Source organism: Macaca thibetana, chromosome X (assembly GCF_024542745.1).
Source record: "Macaca thibetana thibetana isolate TM-01 chromosome X, ASM2454274v1, whole genome shotgun sequence".
In the NCBI taxonomy this organism is placed as follows: Eukaryota; Metazoa; Chordata; class Mammalia; order Primates; family Cercopithecidae; genus Macaca; species Macaca thibetana.
Genome location: NC_065598.1, coordinates 18,374,045 through 18,396,189, shown reverse-complemented (window position 1 = coordinate 18,396,189; position 22,145 = coordinate 18,374,045). Strand labels below are relative to the sequence as shown.

Genomic DNA, 22,145 nt, shown 5'->3' with positions numbered 1-22,145 from the left:
TTTTTCTCATTTGGGTTTGGCTTGAGATTTAAGAATAACTTAATTATTTCAATTTATATTTAAAGACTACAAAGGCAGAGCATCTTGATAACTTTATCTCAGGTTCATTACATAGGCAGTAAAGCCTACATACTTCACTGTCTTCAATGCTCATGCCTCCCTTTTCAATTTGGTAGTCATTCCTGGACATAAATCTTGTTCCAAATGACAACTTTCCTTTTCCTGACTGTACACACGGAAATACCAAGCAACTCTTAGAAAAAACAAATAACAGCAAAAACGAAAACCCTCAGTAGTTTCACTACATCATCTAACAGAATTATAAAGGTTATTTTCTGTTATAGACTCTAAAAAATAAAGTGAATATGGAATGCATGGTCAAAACTAGGGGATTTTGTTTTTTTAGATGGGGGAGGAATTTATGGTATGATTGCAGTGTTCACAAGAAAGGCAGTGAAACAGCCTGGGCAACATGGTGAAACCTCGTCTCTACAAAAAATACAGAAAACTAGCTGGGCATAGTGGCGTGCACCTACAATTCCAGCTACTCAGGAGGCTGAGGCAGGAGGATGAGCCCAGGAGGTCAAGGCTGCAGTGAGGCGTGATTGTGCCACTGCACTCCAGCCTAGGCAACACAGCAAGACCCCTGTCTCAAAAAGAAAGAAAGAAAGGCAGCATCGCTTGAAGCATGCCTGATTTAGAAAGGCAGATGCTGGAGGGAAAGAGGAAATGAAATTGAGGATGCAGCTATGGATGCAGACAGGCATATGGGACCACCCATGGAGCTGTTCCCAGCCCCCTTTCTCCCTTCCAAATCCTCAGAGGCCTGGCAACTTCATAGTCACTTCCTCCCTTGCCTGTATCTCCAGCATGATCTTCTCTTCAGACTCCGTAACACAATTAAACATAGTTGGAGACTCCTCCGATCTAAGATGTCACCCCTGGACTTTGCATCTGCCCCACACTGGCAATGCTTTCCTCTCCCAGCCCAGCACTCTGTCTTTATTGTTCCCACTCTTCCCTCTCCCTGGACTACCCTTGCTTTCTCTTCTTTGGACAATTTCTCATCCTTTAAAACTCAGCAACCCCTGCCCAGGTTGAACCCCAGGCCACACCTTTTCCAAGGCATCATGCTGATAATGACAAGAATGGGAGCTCCCAGTTACTGATGTGCCAGGCACTGTTCTAAGCACCTTATATATGTGTATTCATGTGATGACCGAAGCTATCCTATGAGATTAATATTGTTGGTATCCCCATTTTATATTTGAGGAAAATGGGGTACAGCATGTAAGTAGGAGAGATGGAACTTAACCCCAGAGAAGCTGGCTTCAAGCTCAAACTCTTAACCATTACGCTTTTACTACATATTAAAATGTAACTATGCTACATGATACCTATAGTGTTATTTATATACTTATAACCAATTTATTTAGTAATCCCAACTCTGTGAGCAATAAAGCAAAAATCATTTTATTTTCCCAATCATTGCCTCCACCCATGCTCTGTCATCTCTCCCTTTTCCATTAGCTAACTGACACAGCAAATCAATTCCATCCCTTCTAATTATGAAGACTCAGTCTTGTTACTTAAGAACAAAATCAAAATATTGTTTTCATTCTTTAAAAAAAGAGAAGCTTGGTCTACCATCCCTTCCATAGATCTGATGACCCTCATTGCCTAAAAGTTCAGTGACAAATATATGAAAAAGCACTAGTTCCCTAAACCGATTTTTAGTTAAAACTACTCAATATGAAGTATTAATCAATGTCAAATCATAATCCTTCTGCTGGTTTTTAGCAACACAAAACAGAATAACATAAATTCTCTTCCAGTAGCTAATGTGTCCTGTATGAAAACAATCAAAGGCTTTAACATTTCTTATGTATATGCTGTTCTTGTGGGCTAGAACTATTATAACTAATAACAATAATTTAATGAATAATATATAGAGATTTGTACAACATAGAATTAATCCTTACCTATTTGATTTACAATTTTGTCAACATGAATCTAAGCTAATTAAGAATTATAGGCAAATGATACCTTTACAAGTTGTTCTAAAGAAAATACATCAAAAATACCCCCTACACACAATCTTTTCTTTTACCCAGTACAGACTCAAAATCTGGACAGGGAAAAATTTAAAGCCCATAAATTTTTATACAACAATTTCTGCCTCTACCGCCCACATGTCACTTTGAAAACAAGCTCCAGATATTGCTGGAAAAAGAAAAGCAACAATTGAACTACATTTATAGTTATTTTTGTTTCTCAGTTATGAACCTGGATCAGAACCATTGGTGTCCATATAATAAATTCAATAGATGCCAAAATGACATTTCATAAAATTCAACATCTGTTCCTGATTTTTTTAAAACTTAGAAACAAGGAATGGAATAATACTCCTTAACATCGCTTTATAAATTTAAATCATCAATAATGGTTTTTCCATTAAATCATTAACAAAACAAGGATGCCCACTTTCATTGTTTCATTCTAACACTGTTCCACTATCTTTGGCCAATGCAATAAGACATGAAGCTGAAATAAGAGCAGTAATTATTGTATAGAAAGATATAAAAATAAAGTTACTTGTGGCCAACGTGATTAAATACCTACACCCAAGAAAATCAATTGAAAAAATCCCAGAATTGATGGGAGAATTAAATGTAGTACAGAGCCTGGGTATGGTGGCTCACACTTGTAATCCCAGCACTTTGGGAGGCCAAGGCAGGAGAATCACTTGAGTCCAGGAGTTCGAGATCAGCCTGGGCAACATGGCAAAACCCCTATACAAAATGCAAAAAAATTAGCTGGGCATGGTGGTGCATGCCTCTAGTCCCAGCTACTCAGGAGGCTGAGGTGGGAGGATCATCTGAGCCCAGGAGGTCAAGGCTGCAGTGAGCCATGATCACGTTACTGTGCTCTAGTCTGAGGGACAGAGTGAGACCCTGTCTCAAAATATATATATATATATATATGTGTGTGTGTGTGTATATATATGTATACTATAATAAATATATATTTTATATTATATATATATATAAAATACAGACGTTAATCACACTGGTTTGAATCACAGCTTCTCCACCAATAAGATGAATAACCGTGGGAGATTACCTTCTAAGCCTCAGATTCCATATCTACAAAAAGGGGATGATAATACTACTAATCTAACTGGTTGGTCATGAAGACTAAATGAAATGATGTATTTAAAGCACTTAAATACATGGCACATGGTAAACATGTAACAAATATCAGCAATAAAAATAATATATTATTATTACTTAATAGTAGCACAATATAAGATAAATGGACATAATTCAAAAGCTTTACTAAACACTACCAACAACCAATGGAAGATATAATGGGGAAAATGTTCTGTTCACCATAGCAACAAAAAATATAAAATACCTGGTCCAATAGGACATTTTGGCTGATCTGCGAAGCAGAAAGAAAAGTGAAAACAACACTTCCACACACTCCAACCCACTCCCCGCTTCCGCCAGTCTCTGTTTAAACCTATGGCTATGTATGGCAGCTTCGGCTTTCTGCCTGTGGGAGGAGGCTGACGTGTGAAAAGTGGACTGGGAACGTTTCTGTGGAGTCTGTACTCCTCATGGAGTCCTATGCACTGGTGTTGAGCTCTTAAAGTGGTAGCACAGGGAGATCATCATGAGGTGGTAGGATTACAAGGACAAGTATGACTGCTTCCAGGGTCACCTCTTATCTTCAGAGCACCCAACGTGTCTCAAGATACTCCACGCCCCAGAGTTAAGACCGTTAATCTGGTGGCCCCAATATCTGGAAATGTTAAATAACCTTCTGGTTCCTAAAAATACCCTATTTAGGCTGGGCGTGGTGGCTCACGCCTGTAATCCCAGCGCTTTGGAAGGCTGAGGTGGGTGGATCACCTGAGGTTGGGAGTTCAAGACCAGCCTGACCAACATGGAATAAATCCTGTCTCTACTAAAAATACAAAATTAGCCAGGTGTGGTGGCACAGGCCTGTAATCCCAGCTACTCGGGAGGCTGAGGCATGAGAATCACTTGAACCTGGGTGGGGGGAGGTTGCAGTGAGCTGAGGTCATGCCACTGTACTCCAGCCTGGGTGACAGCAAGATTCTATCTAAAAAAAAAAAAAAAAAAAAAAAAAAGGAAGAGTTAGAAAACTCTTCCAAATTCGTAAGAAAAAGACAGATAACCCAATAGAAAAATGGACAAAAAACCTGAACAGGAACTTCACCACATGAGATGTCCACATGACCAATAAACATACAAAAGGGTGAGCAATTTGGTCAGGCGTGGTGGCTCATGCCTGTAATCCCAGCACTTTGGGAGGCCAAGGCGGGCAGATCACCTGAGGTCAGGAGTTTGAGACCAGCCTGGCCAACATGGCAAAACCCCATCTCTACTAAAAATGCAAAAATTAGCCAGGCATGGTGGCACATGCCTGTAGTCCCAGCTACTCAGGAAGCTGAGGCATGAGAATGGCTTGAACCCGGGAGGCAGAGGTCACAGTGAGCCAAGATTATGCTACTGCACTCCAGCCTGGGGGACAGAGTGAGACCCTGTCTCAAAAAAAGAAAAAAGAAAAGAAAAAAAGTGAGTAACTTGACTGCTCACAGGGAAATGCAAATTAAACCTGAAATACGATACCACTACATACTCACCAGAATAACTAAAATGAAAAGAATGGACTATTGCAAGTGTTGGTGAGGATGGAACAACTGAACTGGTGAGAGTATAGCTTGTTACAACCATCCTGTAAAAATGTCTGCCAGTATCTAATAAAGCTGAACAGATATAAGCCCTATAACCCCAGACTTCTATCCCTGACTTGTGGTACATTTTTATGATAATGGCTCCCCAAGGAATCATGCCTCCCTGTGTCTACATCCCTTTATACTGTAATACTGCCACTCCTCCGAGCAAGAGATGGATATCTCTTTAACCGCTCTGAATTCATGGCTGGCCTTTTGACTTGTTTTAACCAATAGAGTATGGCAGAACTGATTTCCCAGAGTTCTAGCGCATAGGCCTTAAGAGGCCCTGCAGCTTCTGCCTTTGCCCTCTTGGACCCAGCCATCATGTAAAGAAGTCCAGAATAGCCAACTGGACAGAGAGGCTGTGTGAGAAGAAGAGAGGCAACCAAGTTGTTTTTGTTTGTTTGTTTGTTTTTGAGATGGAGTCTCACTCTGTCACCCAGGCTGGAGTGCAGTATCACCATTTTGGCTCACTGCAAGCTCCGCCTCCCGGGTTCAAGTGGTTCTTGTGTCCCAGGTCTCCTGAGTCGATGGGATTACAGGTGTGCACCAACACACCCAGCTAATTTTTGTATTTTTACTACAGATGGGGTTGGTCAGGCTGGTCGTGAACTCCTGACCTCAAGTGCTCCATCCGCCTCGGCCTCCCAAAGTGCTGAGATTACAGGAATGAGTTACTGCACCTGGCCAAGAGGTAACCAAGTTAATAGCTAATGCCAAAGTCCCAGATATGTGATTAAAACCATTTGATCTTTCCTGCCCAGTTCAGCTAGATGAGTGAGCTCAACCGATAACACATGGAACAGAGGTAAGTTGTTCCCAGCAAGCCCTGTTCAAATGCCTGACCCACAGAATCACATGCAATAAAATGGCTGTTGTTTTTAAGTCACTAAATGTGGGGGCAGTTTATTAGGTAGCAATAGATAACCAAAAATGAATATATAGCAAAATAAATGCATACATATTTTACCAAAAGGGACATGTACAAGAATGTACGTAGCAGCACCATTTAAATCACCAATCTGAAAACAACTCAAATGCCCATACACAATCAAAGGGATCAATTATGGTATATTAGTAAAATGGAATATTATTCAGCAATAAAAATCACCAAATTACAAGGATGATTCTCACAAATGTAATGATGAGCAAAGGAAGCCAGATTCAGGGCCGGGAGCGGTGGCTCACATCTGTAATCCCAGCACTTTGGGAGGCTGAAGTGGGCAAATCACCTGAGGCCAGGAGTTCGAGACCAGCCTGGCCAACATGGCGAAACCCCATCTCTACTAAGAATACAAAAATTAGCCAGGTGTAGTGGCGAATGCCTGTAATCCCAGCTACTCAGGAGGCTGAGGCATGAGAATCCCTTGAACCAGGGACAGGGAGGCAGAGTTTGCAGTGAGCCGAGATTGCACCACTGCACTCCAGCCTGGGCGACAGAGCAAAACTCCATCTCAACAACAACAACAAAACATTAAAAAAAAAAAAAAAGAAGCAGCCAAACTCAAAAGAGTATATACCACATGCTTCCATCTATATAAAGAACTTCAAAGACTAGGGTGTAGAAGTCAAGAAAGTAGTTATGCGATGGTGTGGGGGTTGGGTAGCACTACAAGGCAGGATGGGAAACTTATGTGGCCCTAATCAGGTGCCAGTTACATGGGTGTGTTTACTTCGAGAAAATGTACTGAGTCATATAATTTGTATACGTTCCTGTAGTGTATGTTATACTTCCAAAAAATGCTTATATAAGACTAAACCACTGTCCCCTTCTTTAATAAAGTATTTTTCTTATATTTTAAAATCACCTACAGAATTTTTAAAATGCAAATTAAAACAACAACAACAACAATAACAGCAACAACACAGTCTGAGTAAACATCTCCAGGCTGGAACCCAGCCATCTGTGGCTCTGAAACTCCTTAAGTGATTCTGATGAAGTGAGCCTGGGTTGAAGTATTAGGTCATTAGCAGAAAGTACTGTTTCATTTTATCATTATCATATTTCCTCTCAAAAACATTTTTGCCAAAGAATATGAACCATAAACAACTGTCTTCGAATCGCAGTTATCTAAAAGAAAAAATGGCAAAGTACCCACTTCCACCCACTCCCCACTCCTTAGGTTTGGCTATTTCACCATTCAGAAGGCTTCCACAGATCATTAAATGCTTTAATTAGTTTCATACATATGCACTTAGCTCAAATCATGCCTATTAAAACACCATTCTTTTACCACTTCACTTTGAAGTGTATTTACAAGATTATTTAAAAGATGATCCTAGATGCCATACACGATTTAATGAGAGCAAAAAAAAAAAAAAAAAAAAAAAAGGTTGGCCCAAATTAAAGCAAAATGAGCGTTTAAATCTGGCATCTGTCTTGGAGATAATAACAGGCAGATCTTAATTTACAGGAGAAATACATGGTTGTAAAAAATCATAATTTTAAAAACTTTTTTGAAGTATACCTCCATTGCCTGCCTCTGCTTCAGAATGACTAGATAATAGATAGACAGACAGACAGATCAAAGAGAAGAGAGGCCGGCTGCAGTGGCTCATGTCTGTAACCCCAGCACTTTGGGAGGCTGAGGCAGGCGGATCACAAGGTCAGGAGTTTGAGACCAGCCTGGCCAACATGGTGAAACCCTATCTCTACTAAAACTACAAAAAATTAGCTGGGCGTGATGGCAAGCACCTGTAATCCCAGCTACTCAGGAGGCTGAGGCAGGAGAATCACTTGAATCCAGGAGGCAGAGGTTGCAGTGAGCCGAGACCGTGCCACTGCACTGCAGCCTGGGCAATAGAGCGAGACTCTGTCTCACACACACAAAAAAAAGACAGAGAGAGGACAGAAAACAGATACAGTGGGGCCAACTGTGTTTAGTCTGCCATTTTCCCCCAGATCTGCTGCATGAAATACTCAAAATATTTTGATCTCTCAGAACAAAAGTTTTGCGGATAAAAAATAAAGTTTCCGTGATCTTGGTTCCAAGATGGCCAAATAGGAACAGCTCCAGTCTACAGCTCCCAGTGTGAGTGACCCAGAAGACAGGTGATTTCTGCATTTCCAAGTGAAGTAAGGGGTTCATCTTACTGAGACTTGTTGGACAGTGGGTGCAGCCCATGGAGTGTGAGCTGAAGCAGGACACACTTCATCATCGCCTCACCCAGGAAGTACAAGGGGTCAGGGAATTCCCTTTCCTAGCCAAGAGAAGCCGTGACAGACGGTACCTGGACAATCGGGACACTCCCACCCTAATACTGAGCTTTTCCAGTGTTTTTAGCAAATGGCACACCAGGAGATTATATCCCGTGCCTGGCTCAGAGGGTCCCACGCCCATGGAGCCTCATTCACTGCTAGCACAGCAGTCTGAGATCGAACTGCAAGGCAGCAGCGAGGCTGGGGGAGGGGCGTCCGCCATTGCTGAGGCTTGAGTAGGTAAACAAAGTGGCCAGGAAGCTAGAACTGGGTGGAGCCCACCGCAGCTCAAGGAGGCCTGCCTGCCTCTGTAGACTCCACCTCTCGGGGCAGGGCATAGCTGAACAAAAGGCAGCAGAAACTTCTGCAGACTTAAACATCCCTGTCTGACAGCTTTGAAGAGGGTAGTGGTTCTCCCAGCACAGAGCTTGAGATCTGAGAACAGAGAGATGGTCTCCTCAAGTGGGTCCCTGACTCCTGAGTAGCCTAACTGGAAGACACCTCCCAGTAGGGGCTGACTGACACCTCGTACAGCCGGGTGCCCCTCTGAGACAAAGCTTCCAGAGGAAGGACTGGCAGCAACATTTGCTGTTCTGCGATATTTGCTGTTCTGTAGCCTCTGCTGGTGATACCCAGGCAAACAGGGTCTGGAGTGGACCTCCACCAAACTCCAAAAGACCTGCAGCTGAGGGTTCTGACTGTTAAAAGGAAAACTAACAAACACAAAGGATATCCACACCAAAACCCCATCTGTACATCACCATTATCAAAGACCAAAGGTAGATAAAACCACAAAGATGGGGAGAAACCAGAGCAGAAAGGCTGAAAATTCTAAAAGTCAGAGCGCCCCTTCTCCTCCAAAGGAATGCAGCTCCTCAACAGCAACAGAACAAAGCTGGATGGAGAATGACTTTGACAAGTCAACAGAAGTAGGCCTCAGATGATCGGTAATAACAATCTTCTCCAAGCTAAAGGAGGATGTTTGAACCCATTGCAAAGAAGCTAAAAACCTTGAAAAAAGATTAGACGAATGGCTAACTAGAATAAACAAGTGTAGAGAATACCTTAAATGACCTGATGGAGCTGAAAACCATGGCACGAGAATTATGTGATGCATGCACAAGCTTCTATAGCCGATTTGATCAAGTGGAAGAAAGGGTATCAACGACTGAAGATCAAATGAATGAAATGAAGCAAGAAGAGTTTAGAGAAAAAAGAGTAAAAAGAAATGAACAAAGCCTCCAAGAAATATGGGATTATGGGAAAAGACCAAATCTACATCTGATTGGTATACCTGAAAGTGACGGGGATAATGGAACCAAGTTGGAAAACACTCTTCAGGATATTATCCAGCAGAACTTCCCCAAACTAGTAAGGCAGGCCAACATTCAAATGCAGGAAATACAGAGAACGCCACAAAGATACTCCTCGAGAAGAGCAACTCCAAGACACATAATTGTCAGATTCACCAAAGTTGAAATGAAGGAAAAAATGTTAAGGGCGGCCAGAGAGAAAGGTCGGGTTACCCACAAAGAGAAGCCCATCAGACTAACAGCGGATCTCTCGGCAGAAACTCTACAAGCCAGAAGAGAGTGGGGGCCAATATTCAACATCCTTAAAGAAAAGAGTTTTCAACCCAGAATTTCATATCCAGCCAAACTAAGCATCATAAGTGAAGGAGAAATAAAATCCTTTACAGACAAGCAAATGCTGAGAGATTTTGTCACCACCAGGCCTGCCTTACAAGAGCTCCTGAAGGAAGCACTAAATATGGAAAGGAACAACCGGTACCAGCCATTGCAAAAACATGCCAACTTGTAAAGACCATCAATGCCAGGATCAATGCATCAACTAACGAGCAAAATAACCAGCTAATATCATAATGACAGGATCAAATTCACATATAACAATATTAACCTTAAATGTAAATGGGCTAAATGCTCCAATTAAAAGACACAGACTGGCAAACTGGATAAAGAGTCAAGACCCATCAGTTTGCTATATTCAGGAGACCCATCTCACATGCAGAGACACACATAGGCTCAAAATAAAGGGATGGAGGAAGATCTACCAAGCAAATGGAAAACAAACAAACAAAAAAAGCAGGGGTTGCAATCCTAGTCTCTGATAAAACAGACTTTAAACCAACAAAGATCAAAAGTGACAAAGAAGGACATTACATAATGGTAAAGGGATCAATTCAACAAGAAAAGCTAACTATCCTAAATATATATGCACCCAATACAGGAGCACCCAGATTCATAAAGCAAGTCCTTAGAGACCTACAAAGAGACTTAGACTCCCACAAAATAATAATGGGAGACTTTAACACCCCACATTTACAACATTAGACAGATCAACGAGACAGAAAGTTAACAAGGATATGCAGGAATTGAACTCAGCTCTGCACCAAGCAGACCTAATAGACATCTACAGAACTCTCCATCCCAATCAATAGCATATACATTCTTCTCACCACCACATCACACTTATTCCAAAATTGACCATATAGTTGGAAGTAAAGCACTCCTCAGCAAATGTAAAAGAACAGAAATTATAACAAACTGTCTCTCAGACCACAGTGCAACCAAACTAGAACTCAGGATTAAGAAACTCGCTCAAAACTGCTCAACTACATGGAAACTGAACAACCTGCTCCTGAATGACTACTGGGTACATAACGAAATGAAGGCAGAAATAAAGATGTTCTTTGAAACCAGTGACAACAAAGACAGAACATACCAGAATCTCTGGGACACATTTAAAGCAGTGTGTAGAGGGAAATTTATAGCACTAAATGCCCACAAGAGAAAGCTGGAAAGATCTAAAATTGACACCCTAACATCACAATTAAAAGAACTAGAGAAGCAAGAGCAAATATATTCAAAAGCTGGCAGAAGGCAAGAAATAACTAAGATCAGGGCAGAACTGAAGGAGACAGAGACACAAAAAACCCTTCAAAAAATCAATGAATCCAGGAGCTGGTGTTTTGAAAAGATCAACAAAATTGACAGACCACTAGCAAGACTAATAAAGAAGAAAAGAGAGAAGAATCAAATAGATGCAATAAAAAATGATGAAAGGGATATCATCACTGATCCCACAGAAATACAAACTACCATCAGAGAATACTATAAACACCTCTATGCAAATAAACTAGAAAATCTAGAAGAAATGGATAAATTCTTGGACACATCACCCTCCCAAGACTAAACCAGGAAGAAGTTGAATCCCTGAATAGACCAATAACAGGCTCTGAAATTGAGGCAATAATTAATAGCCTACCAACCAAAAAAAGTCCAGGACCAGATGGATTCACAGCTGAATTCTACCAGAGGTACAAAGAGGAGCTGGTACCATTCCTTCTGAAACTATTCCAAGCAACAGAAAAAGAGGGAATCCTCCTTAACTCATTTTATGAGGCCAGCATCATCCTGATACCAAAGCCTGGCAGAAACACAACAACAAAAAAGAGAATTTTAGACCAATATCCCTGATGAACATCGATGCAAAAATCCTCAATAAAATACTGGCAAACCGAATCCAGCAGTACATCAAAAAGCTTATCCACCATGATCAAGCTGGCTTCATCCGTGGGATGCAAGGCTGGTTCAACATACGCAAATCAATAAATGTAATCCAGCATACACACAGAACCAAAGACAAAAACCACATGATTATCTCAATAGATCCAGAAAAGGCCTTTGACAAAATTCAAAAGTTCTTCATGCTAAAAACTCTCAATAAACTAGGTATTGATGGGACCTATCTCAAAATAATGAGAGTTATTTAATGACAAACGCACAGCCCATATCATACTGAATGGGCAAAAACTGGAAGCATTCCCTTTGAAAACTGGCACAAGACAGGGATGCCCTCTCTCACCACTCCTATTCAACATAGTGTTGGAAGTTCTGACCAGGGCAATCAGACAGGAGAAGGAAATAAAGGGTATTCAATTAGGAAAAGAGGAAGTCAAATTGTCCCTGTTTGCAGATGACATGATCATTTATTTAGAAAACCCCATCGTCTCAGCCCCAAATCTCCTTAAGTTGATAAGCAACTTCAGCTAAGTCTCAGGATACAAAAATCAATGTGCAAAAATCAAAAGCATTCTTGTACACCAATAACAGAGAGCCAAATCATGAGTGAATTCCCATTCACAATTGCTTCAAAGAGAATAAAATACCTAGGAATCCAACTTACAAGGGATGTGAAGGACCTCTTCAAGAAGAACTACAAACCACTGCTCAGTGAAATAAATGAGGACACAAACAAATGGAAGAACATTCTATGCTCATGGATAGGAAGAATCAATATCATGAAAATGGCCATACTACCCAAGGTAATTTATAGATTCAATGCCATCCCCATCAAGCTACCAATGACTTTCTTCACCGAATTGGAAAAAACTACTTTAAAGTTCATATGGAACCAAAAAAGAGCCCACATTGCCAAGACAATCCTAAGCCAAAAGAACAAAGCTGGAGGCATCACGCTACCTGACTTCAAACTATACTGCAAGGCTTCAGTAACCAAAACTGCATGGTACTGGTACCAAAACAGAGATATAGACCAATGGAACAGAACAGAGCCCTCAGAAAAAATACCACACATCTACAGCCATCTGATCTTTGACAAACCTGACAAAAACAAGAAATGGGGAAAGGATTCCCTATTTAATAAATGGTGCTGGGAAAACTGGCTAGCCATACGTAGAAAGCTGAAACTGGATCCCTTCCTTACACCTTATACAAAAATTAATTCCGGGTGGATTAAAGACTTAAATGTTAGACCTAAAACCATAAAAACCTTGGAAGAAAACCTAGGCAATATCATTCAGGACATAGGCATGGGCAAGGACTTCATGACTAAAACAGCAAAAGCAATGACAACAAAAGCCAAAATTGACAAATGGGATCTAATTAAACTAAAGAGCTTCTGCACAGCAAAAGAAAATACCATCAGAGTGAACAGGCAACCTACAGAATGGGAGAAAATTTTTGCAATCTACCTATCTGACAAACAGCTAATATCCAGAATCTACAAAGAACTTAAACAAATTTACAAGAAAAAAATCAAACAACCCATCAAAAAGTGGGAAAAGGATATGAACAGACATTTCTCAAAAGAAGACATTTATGCAGCCAACAGACACATGAAAAAATGCTCATCATCACTCGCCATCAGAGAAATGCAAATCAAAACCACAATGAGATACCATCTCATGCCAGTTAGAATGGCAATCATTAAAAAGTCAGGAAACAACAGGTGCTGGAGAGGATGTGGAGAAATAGGAACACTTTTACACTATTGATGGGACTGTAAACTAGTTCAATCATTGTGGAAAACAGTGTGGCGATTCCTCAAGGATGTAGAACTAGAAATACTATTTGGCCCAGCCATCCCATTACTGGGTACATACCCAAAGGATTATAAATCATGCTGCTATAAAGACACACTCACATGTATGTTTACTGCAGCACTATTCACGATAGCAAAGACTTGGAACCAACACAAATGCCCATCAATGATAGACTGGATTAAGAAAATGTGGCACATATACACAATGGAATACTATGCAGCCATAAAAAAGGATGAGTTCATGTCCTTTGTAGGGACATGGATGAAGCTAGAAACCATCATTCTGAGCAAACTATTGCAAGGACAGTAAACCAAATACCGCATGTTCTCACTCATAGGTGGGAATTGAACAATGAGATCACTTGGACACAGGGTGGGGAACATCACACACTGGGGCCTGTCATAGGGTTTGGGGCGGGGGGAGGGACAGCATTAGGAGGAATACCTAATGTAAATGACGAGTTAATGGGTGCAGCACACCAACATGGCACATGTATTCATGTGTAACAAACCTGTACGTTGTGCACATGTACCCTAGAACTTAAAGTATAATAATAATAATAATAATAAAATAAGGTTCCCTTTACTAAGCTACGGTTGTGCACCGATAGATTGTAGTTCAGAGAAGGCATTCAACAAATGAATATTGAATGAATTCTAACTCAGTTTTTGGAAAAGCGAAAAAAATTAAATGGCCGATTTAGTTGACACCATCCAGAGAGGGAAAAAGGCCACTTGAACTGATGTTGCCAGTTGTTGGGTGAAACATAAACAAAAGAGGTAGGCATCTTTTTAATTTCTTAGTGTTCTCCCATCTTCAGAATTTATGATCTTGATGAAGACAGTTCAATATTTAATGACGCTTTTGAAAAGACTGAACTTTTTACTTACCTAGCTCTTCCTTATGTACATGTGCGTAGTTTTCGAACATGAAGGAAAAGAAGGTGGATAACTGGACAAAATTAAAAAAACATTAATCAATTAGTGAACCCCAAACAACTACTGTGGCAAATGCTGCTGGTGCTCCACCCGAGTGCCCTTACTCTCGTGGCGCATTCCTATCCCAGCTGCTGCAGGTGCTAAGGGTCACATCTATGCTTGCCTCCAGAGGACTGCCTGCGTCCAGAGCAACACAGGATAACACACGGACGCCCCTCCTGTGGGGCTGCCCAGAGACAAGCACTGGCTGAAGCAAGGGTGTAACGGCCCAGTCCCCCACCTCCCTTGCCTCTGCCACGGACAAACTGTAGTGCATTTCACACTTGACAGCTCCAGATGGGATCAGGCTGAGGTCAGGCTTCAAAAAGTGCATCTTGGCCTAGCTTCTCCCCTGTCCTGTCTTGCATTCCTCACTCCCTTACAGGCTTTCCCTGAAAACACACCCTCAGTAAGTCACTTGTACCAGAATCCCTGTCTCAGCCTCTGCTTCTAGGAAATCCAACCCAAGACAGCTACTAAATTGTGTTCATTATGATCTCTTCTTTTCTTTTCTTTAAGATGGAGTTTCGCTCTTGTCGCCCAGGCTGGAGTGCAATGGCATGATTTCGGCTCACTGCAACCTCCGCCTCCCCGGATCAAGTGATTCTCCTGCCTCAGTCTCCCAAGTAGCTGGGATTACAGGTGCCCGCCACCATGTCCAGCTAATGTTTTTATATTTTTAGTAGAGACAGGGTTTCACCATGTTGGCCAGGCTGTCTCGAACTCCCGACCTCAGGTGATCCACCTGCCTCGGCCTCCCAGAGTGCTAGGATTACAGGTGTGAGCCACTGCGCCCGGTCATGATCTCTTTTCTTTTTGGTGGTGAAATTAAGAGTTAAGGAATATTCTTAAATATCAAATATATTTTGGAAAGAAAGGGAGGGAAAGGTGGAACTTCACCAGCATTCCAGCCGTAATCGGGGTACTGGCTCTATGGCCACCAGGTATCTGCAAAGACCTGCGTTTGTACAGCACAAATAATTTCTTTTTCAAGCCCTGCCTCTCATGAAAAGTAAACACTTTATCAATCTGGGAGTAGATCTGGGAGTTGGGAATTAAAAGAAGGAAGACTTTCCATACAGTTATCAAAATGTATGATTTTAATGCTGTTGATGATGGGTTTGTCAATTAACAGTCAATAGAAACCACAATGAGACATCACTTCACACCCACTACGATAGCTATAATCAAAAAGAGATAATAACAAGTGTTTGCAAAGATGTGAAGAAACTGGAGCCCTCAACCACTGCTTGTGGGAAGGTAAAACGATGGAGCTGCTTTGGAACACAGTTTAGCAGCTCCTCAAAAAGTTAAGCGCCAAGTTACTACATGACACAGCAATTCCACTCACAGGTCTATACCCAAGAGAACTGAAAACATATGTTCACACAAAAACTTGCATACAAATATTCACAGCAGCATTATTCATAATAGCCAAAAGGTGGAACCAACCCAAATGATCCATCACCTGAGGAATAGATGACCAAATGTGGTCCATCTATGCAATGGAATATTCTTCAGAATGAGTAATATTAACTAAAAAAGGAATGAAGTCCTGATACATGCTACAACATGGGTGAACTTTGAAAGCATTATGCTAAGTAAAAGAAGCTGTGTCAGGCGCAGTGGCTCACGCCTGTAATCCTAGCACTCTGGGAGACCGAAAATGCAAAAATTAGCTGGGTGTGGTGGCACGTGCCTGTAGTCCCAGCTACTCGGGAGGCTGAGGCAGGAGAATCGGTTGAACCTGGGAGGCAGAGGTTGCAGTGAGCCGAAATCGCACCACTGCACTCTGGCGACAGAGCGAGATTCTGTCTCAAAAAAAAAAAAAAAAAAAAGAAGAAGCCAGACACCAAAGACCACATAGTATATGATTCCATTTATATGAAATGGCCAGAATAGGCAAATACATAGAGATAGAAAATAGATTAGTGGTTGCCAGGGACTGAGGGAAGGAAACGGGGGAATGACTGCTAATGAGTATGGAGTTTAGGAAGGGGGAAAGGAAAATGTCCTAAAATTGATTGTGGGGGATGTACATATACTAAAAACCATTGAATACTAAAAACCTGTACATATACTAAAAACCATTGAATTGCACACTTTAAATGGGTGAATTGTATGGTATGTGAATTACATCTCAATAAAGAATCAATAGAAAAGAATGTACTGGTGCTGGAATGTGTCTAAAGCATACCAATTTGGGGTTCACTCTACCTTTATATTTATCACTATATTCTACAGTGCTTAAAAAGACAGCCTATGCTGAGGGTCCTAATCTAGACAAAGGGAGTGTCTGAATGAATCACAGTATATCATTTTTCTAGCTGCCAAAAATAAATCTAGCAACTTAGTTCTTTTTGGAATGTTCTTATCTTTAAAGATTATAATGTGATACACAGATGTATGATTGCTAATAACTACAAATAATATCAAATAAAAATGAGAAGTCCCTCTTAACATCCCAAGCCACACCCACCAATACCACTCCTGTCCTCAGAACTAACTACTGTAAACAATTTCCTGTGTATCTTTTTCCAGACTTTTGCTGTATGTTTCATGTTCTTTCACATAAATGAGATAAACTCTACATATTGCTTTACAAGTTAACTTTTTCATTAGCAACTATATTGGAGATCTTTCTAAGATCTTTTTGTTGTTAAAAGTACTTTTTTAAAATTAATGAGCATTAAAACTAGATTTATGTATTTTTTTCAAAAGGCCTTCCTTGGCCAGATGCAGTGGCTCACACCTGTAATTCCAGGACTTTGGGAGGCCAAGGCAGATGGATCACCTGAGGTCAGGAGTTCGAGATCAGCCTGGCCAACACGATGAAACCCCGTCTCTACTAAAAATTTAAAAATTAGCCGCGTGTGGTGGTGGGCGCCCATAATCCTAGCTATTCAGGAGGCTGAGGCAGGAGAATCACTTGAACCCGGGAGGCGGAGGTTGCAGCGAGCCAAGACCGTGCCATTGCATCCCAGCCTGGGTGACAAGAGTGAAATTCCGTCTCGAAGAAAAAAAAAAAGGCCTTCCTCACCCATGTATATTTTCTTCTAGAGCTTGCAGAGGTTTGCTCCTAGGAAATTCTGCCATTTTTTAACTCCTTGAAGTAATTTTTTCTTTTATAAAATGACAACTTTATTTCCTATTAAGGCATCTGCCCCAAAATAGAATAAGACTATTTTTATTAGTTAACCAGACATTGGGCAGCCCTCTTAAAAATGTGAACTTCAAAACTGAAAAACACCATCCTTTTCCCAAAGCACACGCTCTCTCAATAACTAGTTCCAAGACAATGTCATGACGTGCTCTATTAAAGCCTTTCACCAAGGTCCCTCAGCTTAAAATGGACCCAAACTTTCATTCTTTCAATAACAAGGGGTAAAGAGAATCATTTTACCAAAAGAAGAGAAAAGCTTACAAAACAGACCTGCATTTGGCCTTGTTCATCAGCATATTCGATGGACTGGAAGATGGTGAGGGCATAGTGTTGTCTGGCCTTCAGTCGAGCTTTGTAACCTCGGTACCAGTTCTGGATGATCAACGCAGCTTTCAGCGCTGCAGACCCACAGAATATGAAAGTCAGAGAAAAACAGTTACTATGCACCTGTTGGGAGAAGTAGGTGCTTCGGGGGGTGGGGGGGGAAGCAGTCCACCTGGATTCCTAGGTTCTAAGACTATTAAAACACCAAACAATGAGATTGACTTTTATGTTTTTTATAAAATGTCCTCATGTCTCAAACGCTCAGAGAATAATGATGGCACAGCCATTAGGAACAGAAGTTTTGGAGTAAGACTGCCTGAACTTGAATCCTAGCTCTCTAATTACCATCTATGTGACTTTGGGTAAGTTATTAAAACTCTCAAAACCTCAGTTTCCTCATCTGTAAAATGGGAATAATAACAGTGCCTACCTTTGACATGGCATAAGCATAGTAAATCTATGAATCTGTGTATACCCTATGAAGTAGCAATTCCATTCTTCACTATGTACCCCAAAGCAATTCTCACATAGTCCATCAAGGAGACATATGGGGATGCAATTGCTTCTTTGTGGCAACAGGAAGTTTGATACAAATAGGCCTGGCTGCCTATCACTAGGAAAGAGAATCTGTACCTGTGGTGGGTGCACACCATGGAGTAGCACAACACAACTGGAAGCAATAGATTAAACAAACCCACAATAACCTATTCAGTAGGTCTTAAAAACATAGTACTTCCATTTAGAATGGTTATTAAAAAGTTAGAGACAGAAAGAAATACTACTTTAATCAATAAAACTATATAGATACACACAAAACCACATTTCATAAGAACATATACAAAGGGAAAGATGCACACAACACATGATGGACCGGTTATTTATGGGGGGTGAATGTGCGTGGGATACACGAATAGAAGGGAATAAACTAATTAACATAATAAGGGGTCTTGCACAGACCAATGATGATAATGTTCAATGAGCTGATGGAGAAGTATGATTCACACCACCTTCTGCACCTGAGATTCGATTGATAAAATGCAGGTGGATAAAAAAACACACCCCACCCCCCCCATAGAGTTTCTATGAGGATGAAATGAGATGTTACAAGGGGAAAAGTTTAGCCCAATGCCTGGTAAAAAGCACATGCTAAGTAAATGGCAACTGGAAGTATTGTCTTGTTTGTGGACTATCCAGGCAGACTGTCTCTCTTCTGGGGAAGGTAGCCTTTGAGCCATTTTGTAGTTTCATCATATTGAAGAAAGAAATCAGGTAAGAGATGAGATTTAAAATACAGTCTCTTATGCCTCCTCGAGTTTTAGAGTGAAGAGCAATCAACACCAGCTGGCTCCTTTTATTCATGCTATCATTTTTCCCAGTTGGTGCATAAAAAATAAGAGTTGACTATAACAGGAACGATTTGAGTTCTGAAAGCAGGGATCCAGTCCCCGGTCCAGCATCCTCTGGTTTAGTACTGCTGCAGTACACAGAATATCCTGGGACCTGGTCATCTGACAGGTTAACAGCTTCCCCAAGTCTCTTGGGTTCCAGGGACTCTTTCCATTATTCAGGTTCCAGAAAACCCCAGGAAATAGACCCAATGTCACGTATCATGAGCTTTATAGGGAAAAACCACAGGAAGAAGAAATAGAGTGACATGTTGTGGTGTTATAATATACATAGGATTTGGCTGTGTCCCCACCCAAATCTCATCTTGAATTGTAGACCCATAATTCCCACGTGTTGCAGGAGGGACCCAGTGGGAGGTAATTGAATCATGGGGGTGGGTCTTTCCCGTGCTGTTCTCGTGATAGTCAGTCTCACGAGATCTGATGGTTTGATAAAGGGGAGTTCCCCTGCACTCGCACTCTTGCCTGCCACCGTGTAAGATGTCTCTTTGCTCTTCCTTCGTCTTCTGCCATGATTGTGAGGCCTCCCCAGCCATGTGGAACTGTGAGTCCATTAAACCTCTTTTTCTTTATAAATTACCCAGTCTGGGTTATGTCTTTATCAGCAGCATGAAAATAAACTAAGATATATATATACACACACACACACACACACTCACACACACACACACACGTGTACATACATATATATACATACATATATACATACATATATATATAGAGAGAGAGAGAGAGGGAGGTTTTCATCCATGGCCCTGATACAGTCTTTTGTTATGATGTCGGGTATGTTAGGCCTCAGGGGCAGCCTCTGACCTTCTCCTGTCCTCCTTTCACCTGCCCCAAAGCTCTAATTTTCCCCTGACTTTCTGATTATGGGCTTAAGACCCTATGCCCTAGGGGAAGAAATGCTGTTGTCTTGAAGCTTTCATAAAAACCCAAGAGAACCAGGTTCCGTGAGCTTCCGATAGCTGAACACGTGGAGGTTCTGGGAGGGTGGCCTGCCCCTTCCCCCCGCCTCGCCCTATGCATCTCTTTATCTGTTTCCTTTGTGATATCCTTTATAATAAACCAGTAAATGTAAGGCAGTGTTTCTCAGAGTTTTGTGAGCTGCTTTAGTAAAAAAATGGCACCCAAAGGGGGGTCATGGGAACTCCCAACTTGAAGCTGGTCGCTCAGAAGTTCTGGAGGCCTGGACTTGCAATTGGTGTTGGGATGGGGTGGGTAGGCAGTTTTGGGGACTGAGCCCTCAACCTGTGGGATCTGACACTATATCTGGGTAGGTAATGTCAGAATCTGAATCAGACGACACCCAGCTGGTATCTGCTGCTTGTTGTGTGGAGAAAAGTCCCCACACATTTGGTCACAAAAGTCTTCTGTGTTGACGATTGTTGTGGTGTGAGAGTGGAGAAAAAAAAACAGTTAGGGGAGAAAGATTTTCCCTACACACAAGTTCAACCTTGCAAAGCAAATAATTGGTAGTGGCATGGCTGAAATCTCAAGTATTCTCACAATACCATGATGGAGGGTCTAGGGTCACCTAAAAGGGCTGTTCTGTGGGACAGTCGCTATCATGATGAATCACCCTCTGGCCTCAGGGGTTCTCATACTTACAAGCACAAAGGTGCCTTTCCAGTGCCACCTCCTGAGCACTTACAAAGGGCCAGGCATTGATTAGTCCTGCAGTCCTCACGACACTGTGAAGCTGACAGAGACTGAGGAACTCACTAAAGCTCACTTAGCTGGTAAGTGGAAATGGACAGTGAGGATTCGAACCCTGGTCTGACTGACTCCATAGCCCAAGCTCTTAACCTCCATAGAGCTATTGATCCTTTCTGTGCCTCTGCTTCTTCATCTGCACAGTGATGTTGTGGAATAAATGATCAGTGAAATCTCTTCTATTTGGTATCAGCAATATCAATAACAAATAAACAAGTTTGGCCGGGCGTGGTGGCTCACGCCTGTAATCCCAACACCTTGGGAGGCCGAGGCGGGCAGATCACTTGAGGTCAGGAGTTCGAGACCAGCCTGGCTAACATGGTGAAACCCCATGTTTACTAAAAATACAAAAATTAGCCGGGCATGGTGGTGCATGCTTGTAATCCCAGCTACTTGGGAGGCTGAGGTGGGAGGATCACTTGAACCTAGGAGACAGAGGTTGCAGTGAGCCAAGATTGCCGCCACTGCACTCCAGCCTGGGAGACAGAGCAAGACTCCATTTCGATTAAAAAAAAAAAAAGAAAGAAATAACTGAGCTTATTATTATTTCTCTAATTAATAGAACAAGATATCATATGTTAAGGGTCTATTACAACACATTTGGTCCCCACAAGCATCATCATCTCCATGTTACACATAAGGAAATTTTGAGTTCAGAAAGGCAAGTCTCTTGCTCCAAGTCACTTACCTAGTATGAACTCAGGTCCTCTGGCTCTCTCCACTCTAGTCAGTTACTTCATTCCCTAACCTATGTGCACCTTTCCTTCCTTTGAATAATAATGGCCACTATTTTTTTTTTTTTTTGAGACAGAGTCTTGTCTGTAGCCCAGGCTGGAGTGCAGAGCCACAATCTCGGCTCACTGCAACCTCCGCCTCCCGGATTCAAGCAATTCTCTGCCTCAGCCTCCTCAGTAGCTGGGACTACAGGCGCCCGCCACGACGCCCAGCTAATTTTTGTATTTTTTTGTAGAGATGGGGTTTCACCATGTTGGCCAGGCTGGTCTTGAACTCCTGACCTCATGATCCACCCACCTCAGCTTCCCAAAGTGCTGAGATTACAGGCGTGAGCCACTGCGCCTGGCCAGTACCATTTCTTGAATGCCTACTAAGTGACTGGCACTAGCTGGACACCTGACATCTACTGCCACTTCTACTCCTCCCTGACGCGGGGAAAGAGGCAAGCTAGGTCCCCTCCCATCTCTGCCTGGCTTCCATCCCCACCCCACT

At 41.8% G+C, this 22,145-nt stretch overlaps 1 protein-coding gene across 1 annotated transcript in view; it reads right to left on the bottom strand.

The window, feature by feature from the left end:
* Positions 1-22,145, bottom strand: part of PPEF1 (protein phosphatase with EF-hand domain 1) — a 149,607-nt gene that overhangs the window by 76,804 nt on the left and 50,658 nt on the right. The window contains exons 6-7 of the mRNA XM_050776640.1: positions 17,743-17,870; positions 14,223-14,283 (exon numbers count right to left, since the gene is read on the bottom strand). Coding sequence (XP_050632597.1) covers positions 14,223-14,283; positions 17,743-17,870 — 189 coding nt within the window. The remainder of the gene's footprint in view (positions 1-14,222; positions 14,284-17,742; positions 17,871-22,145) is intronic.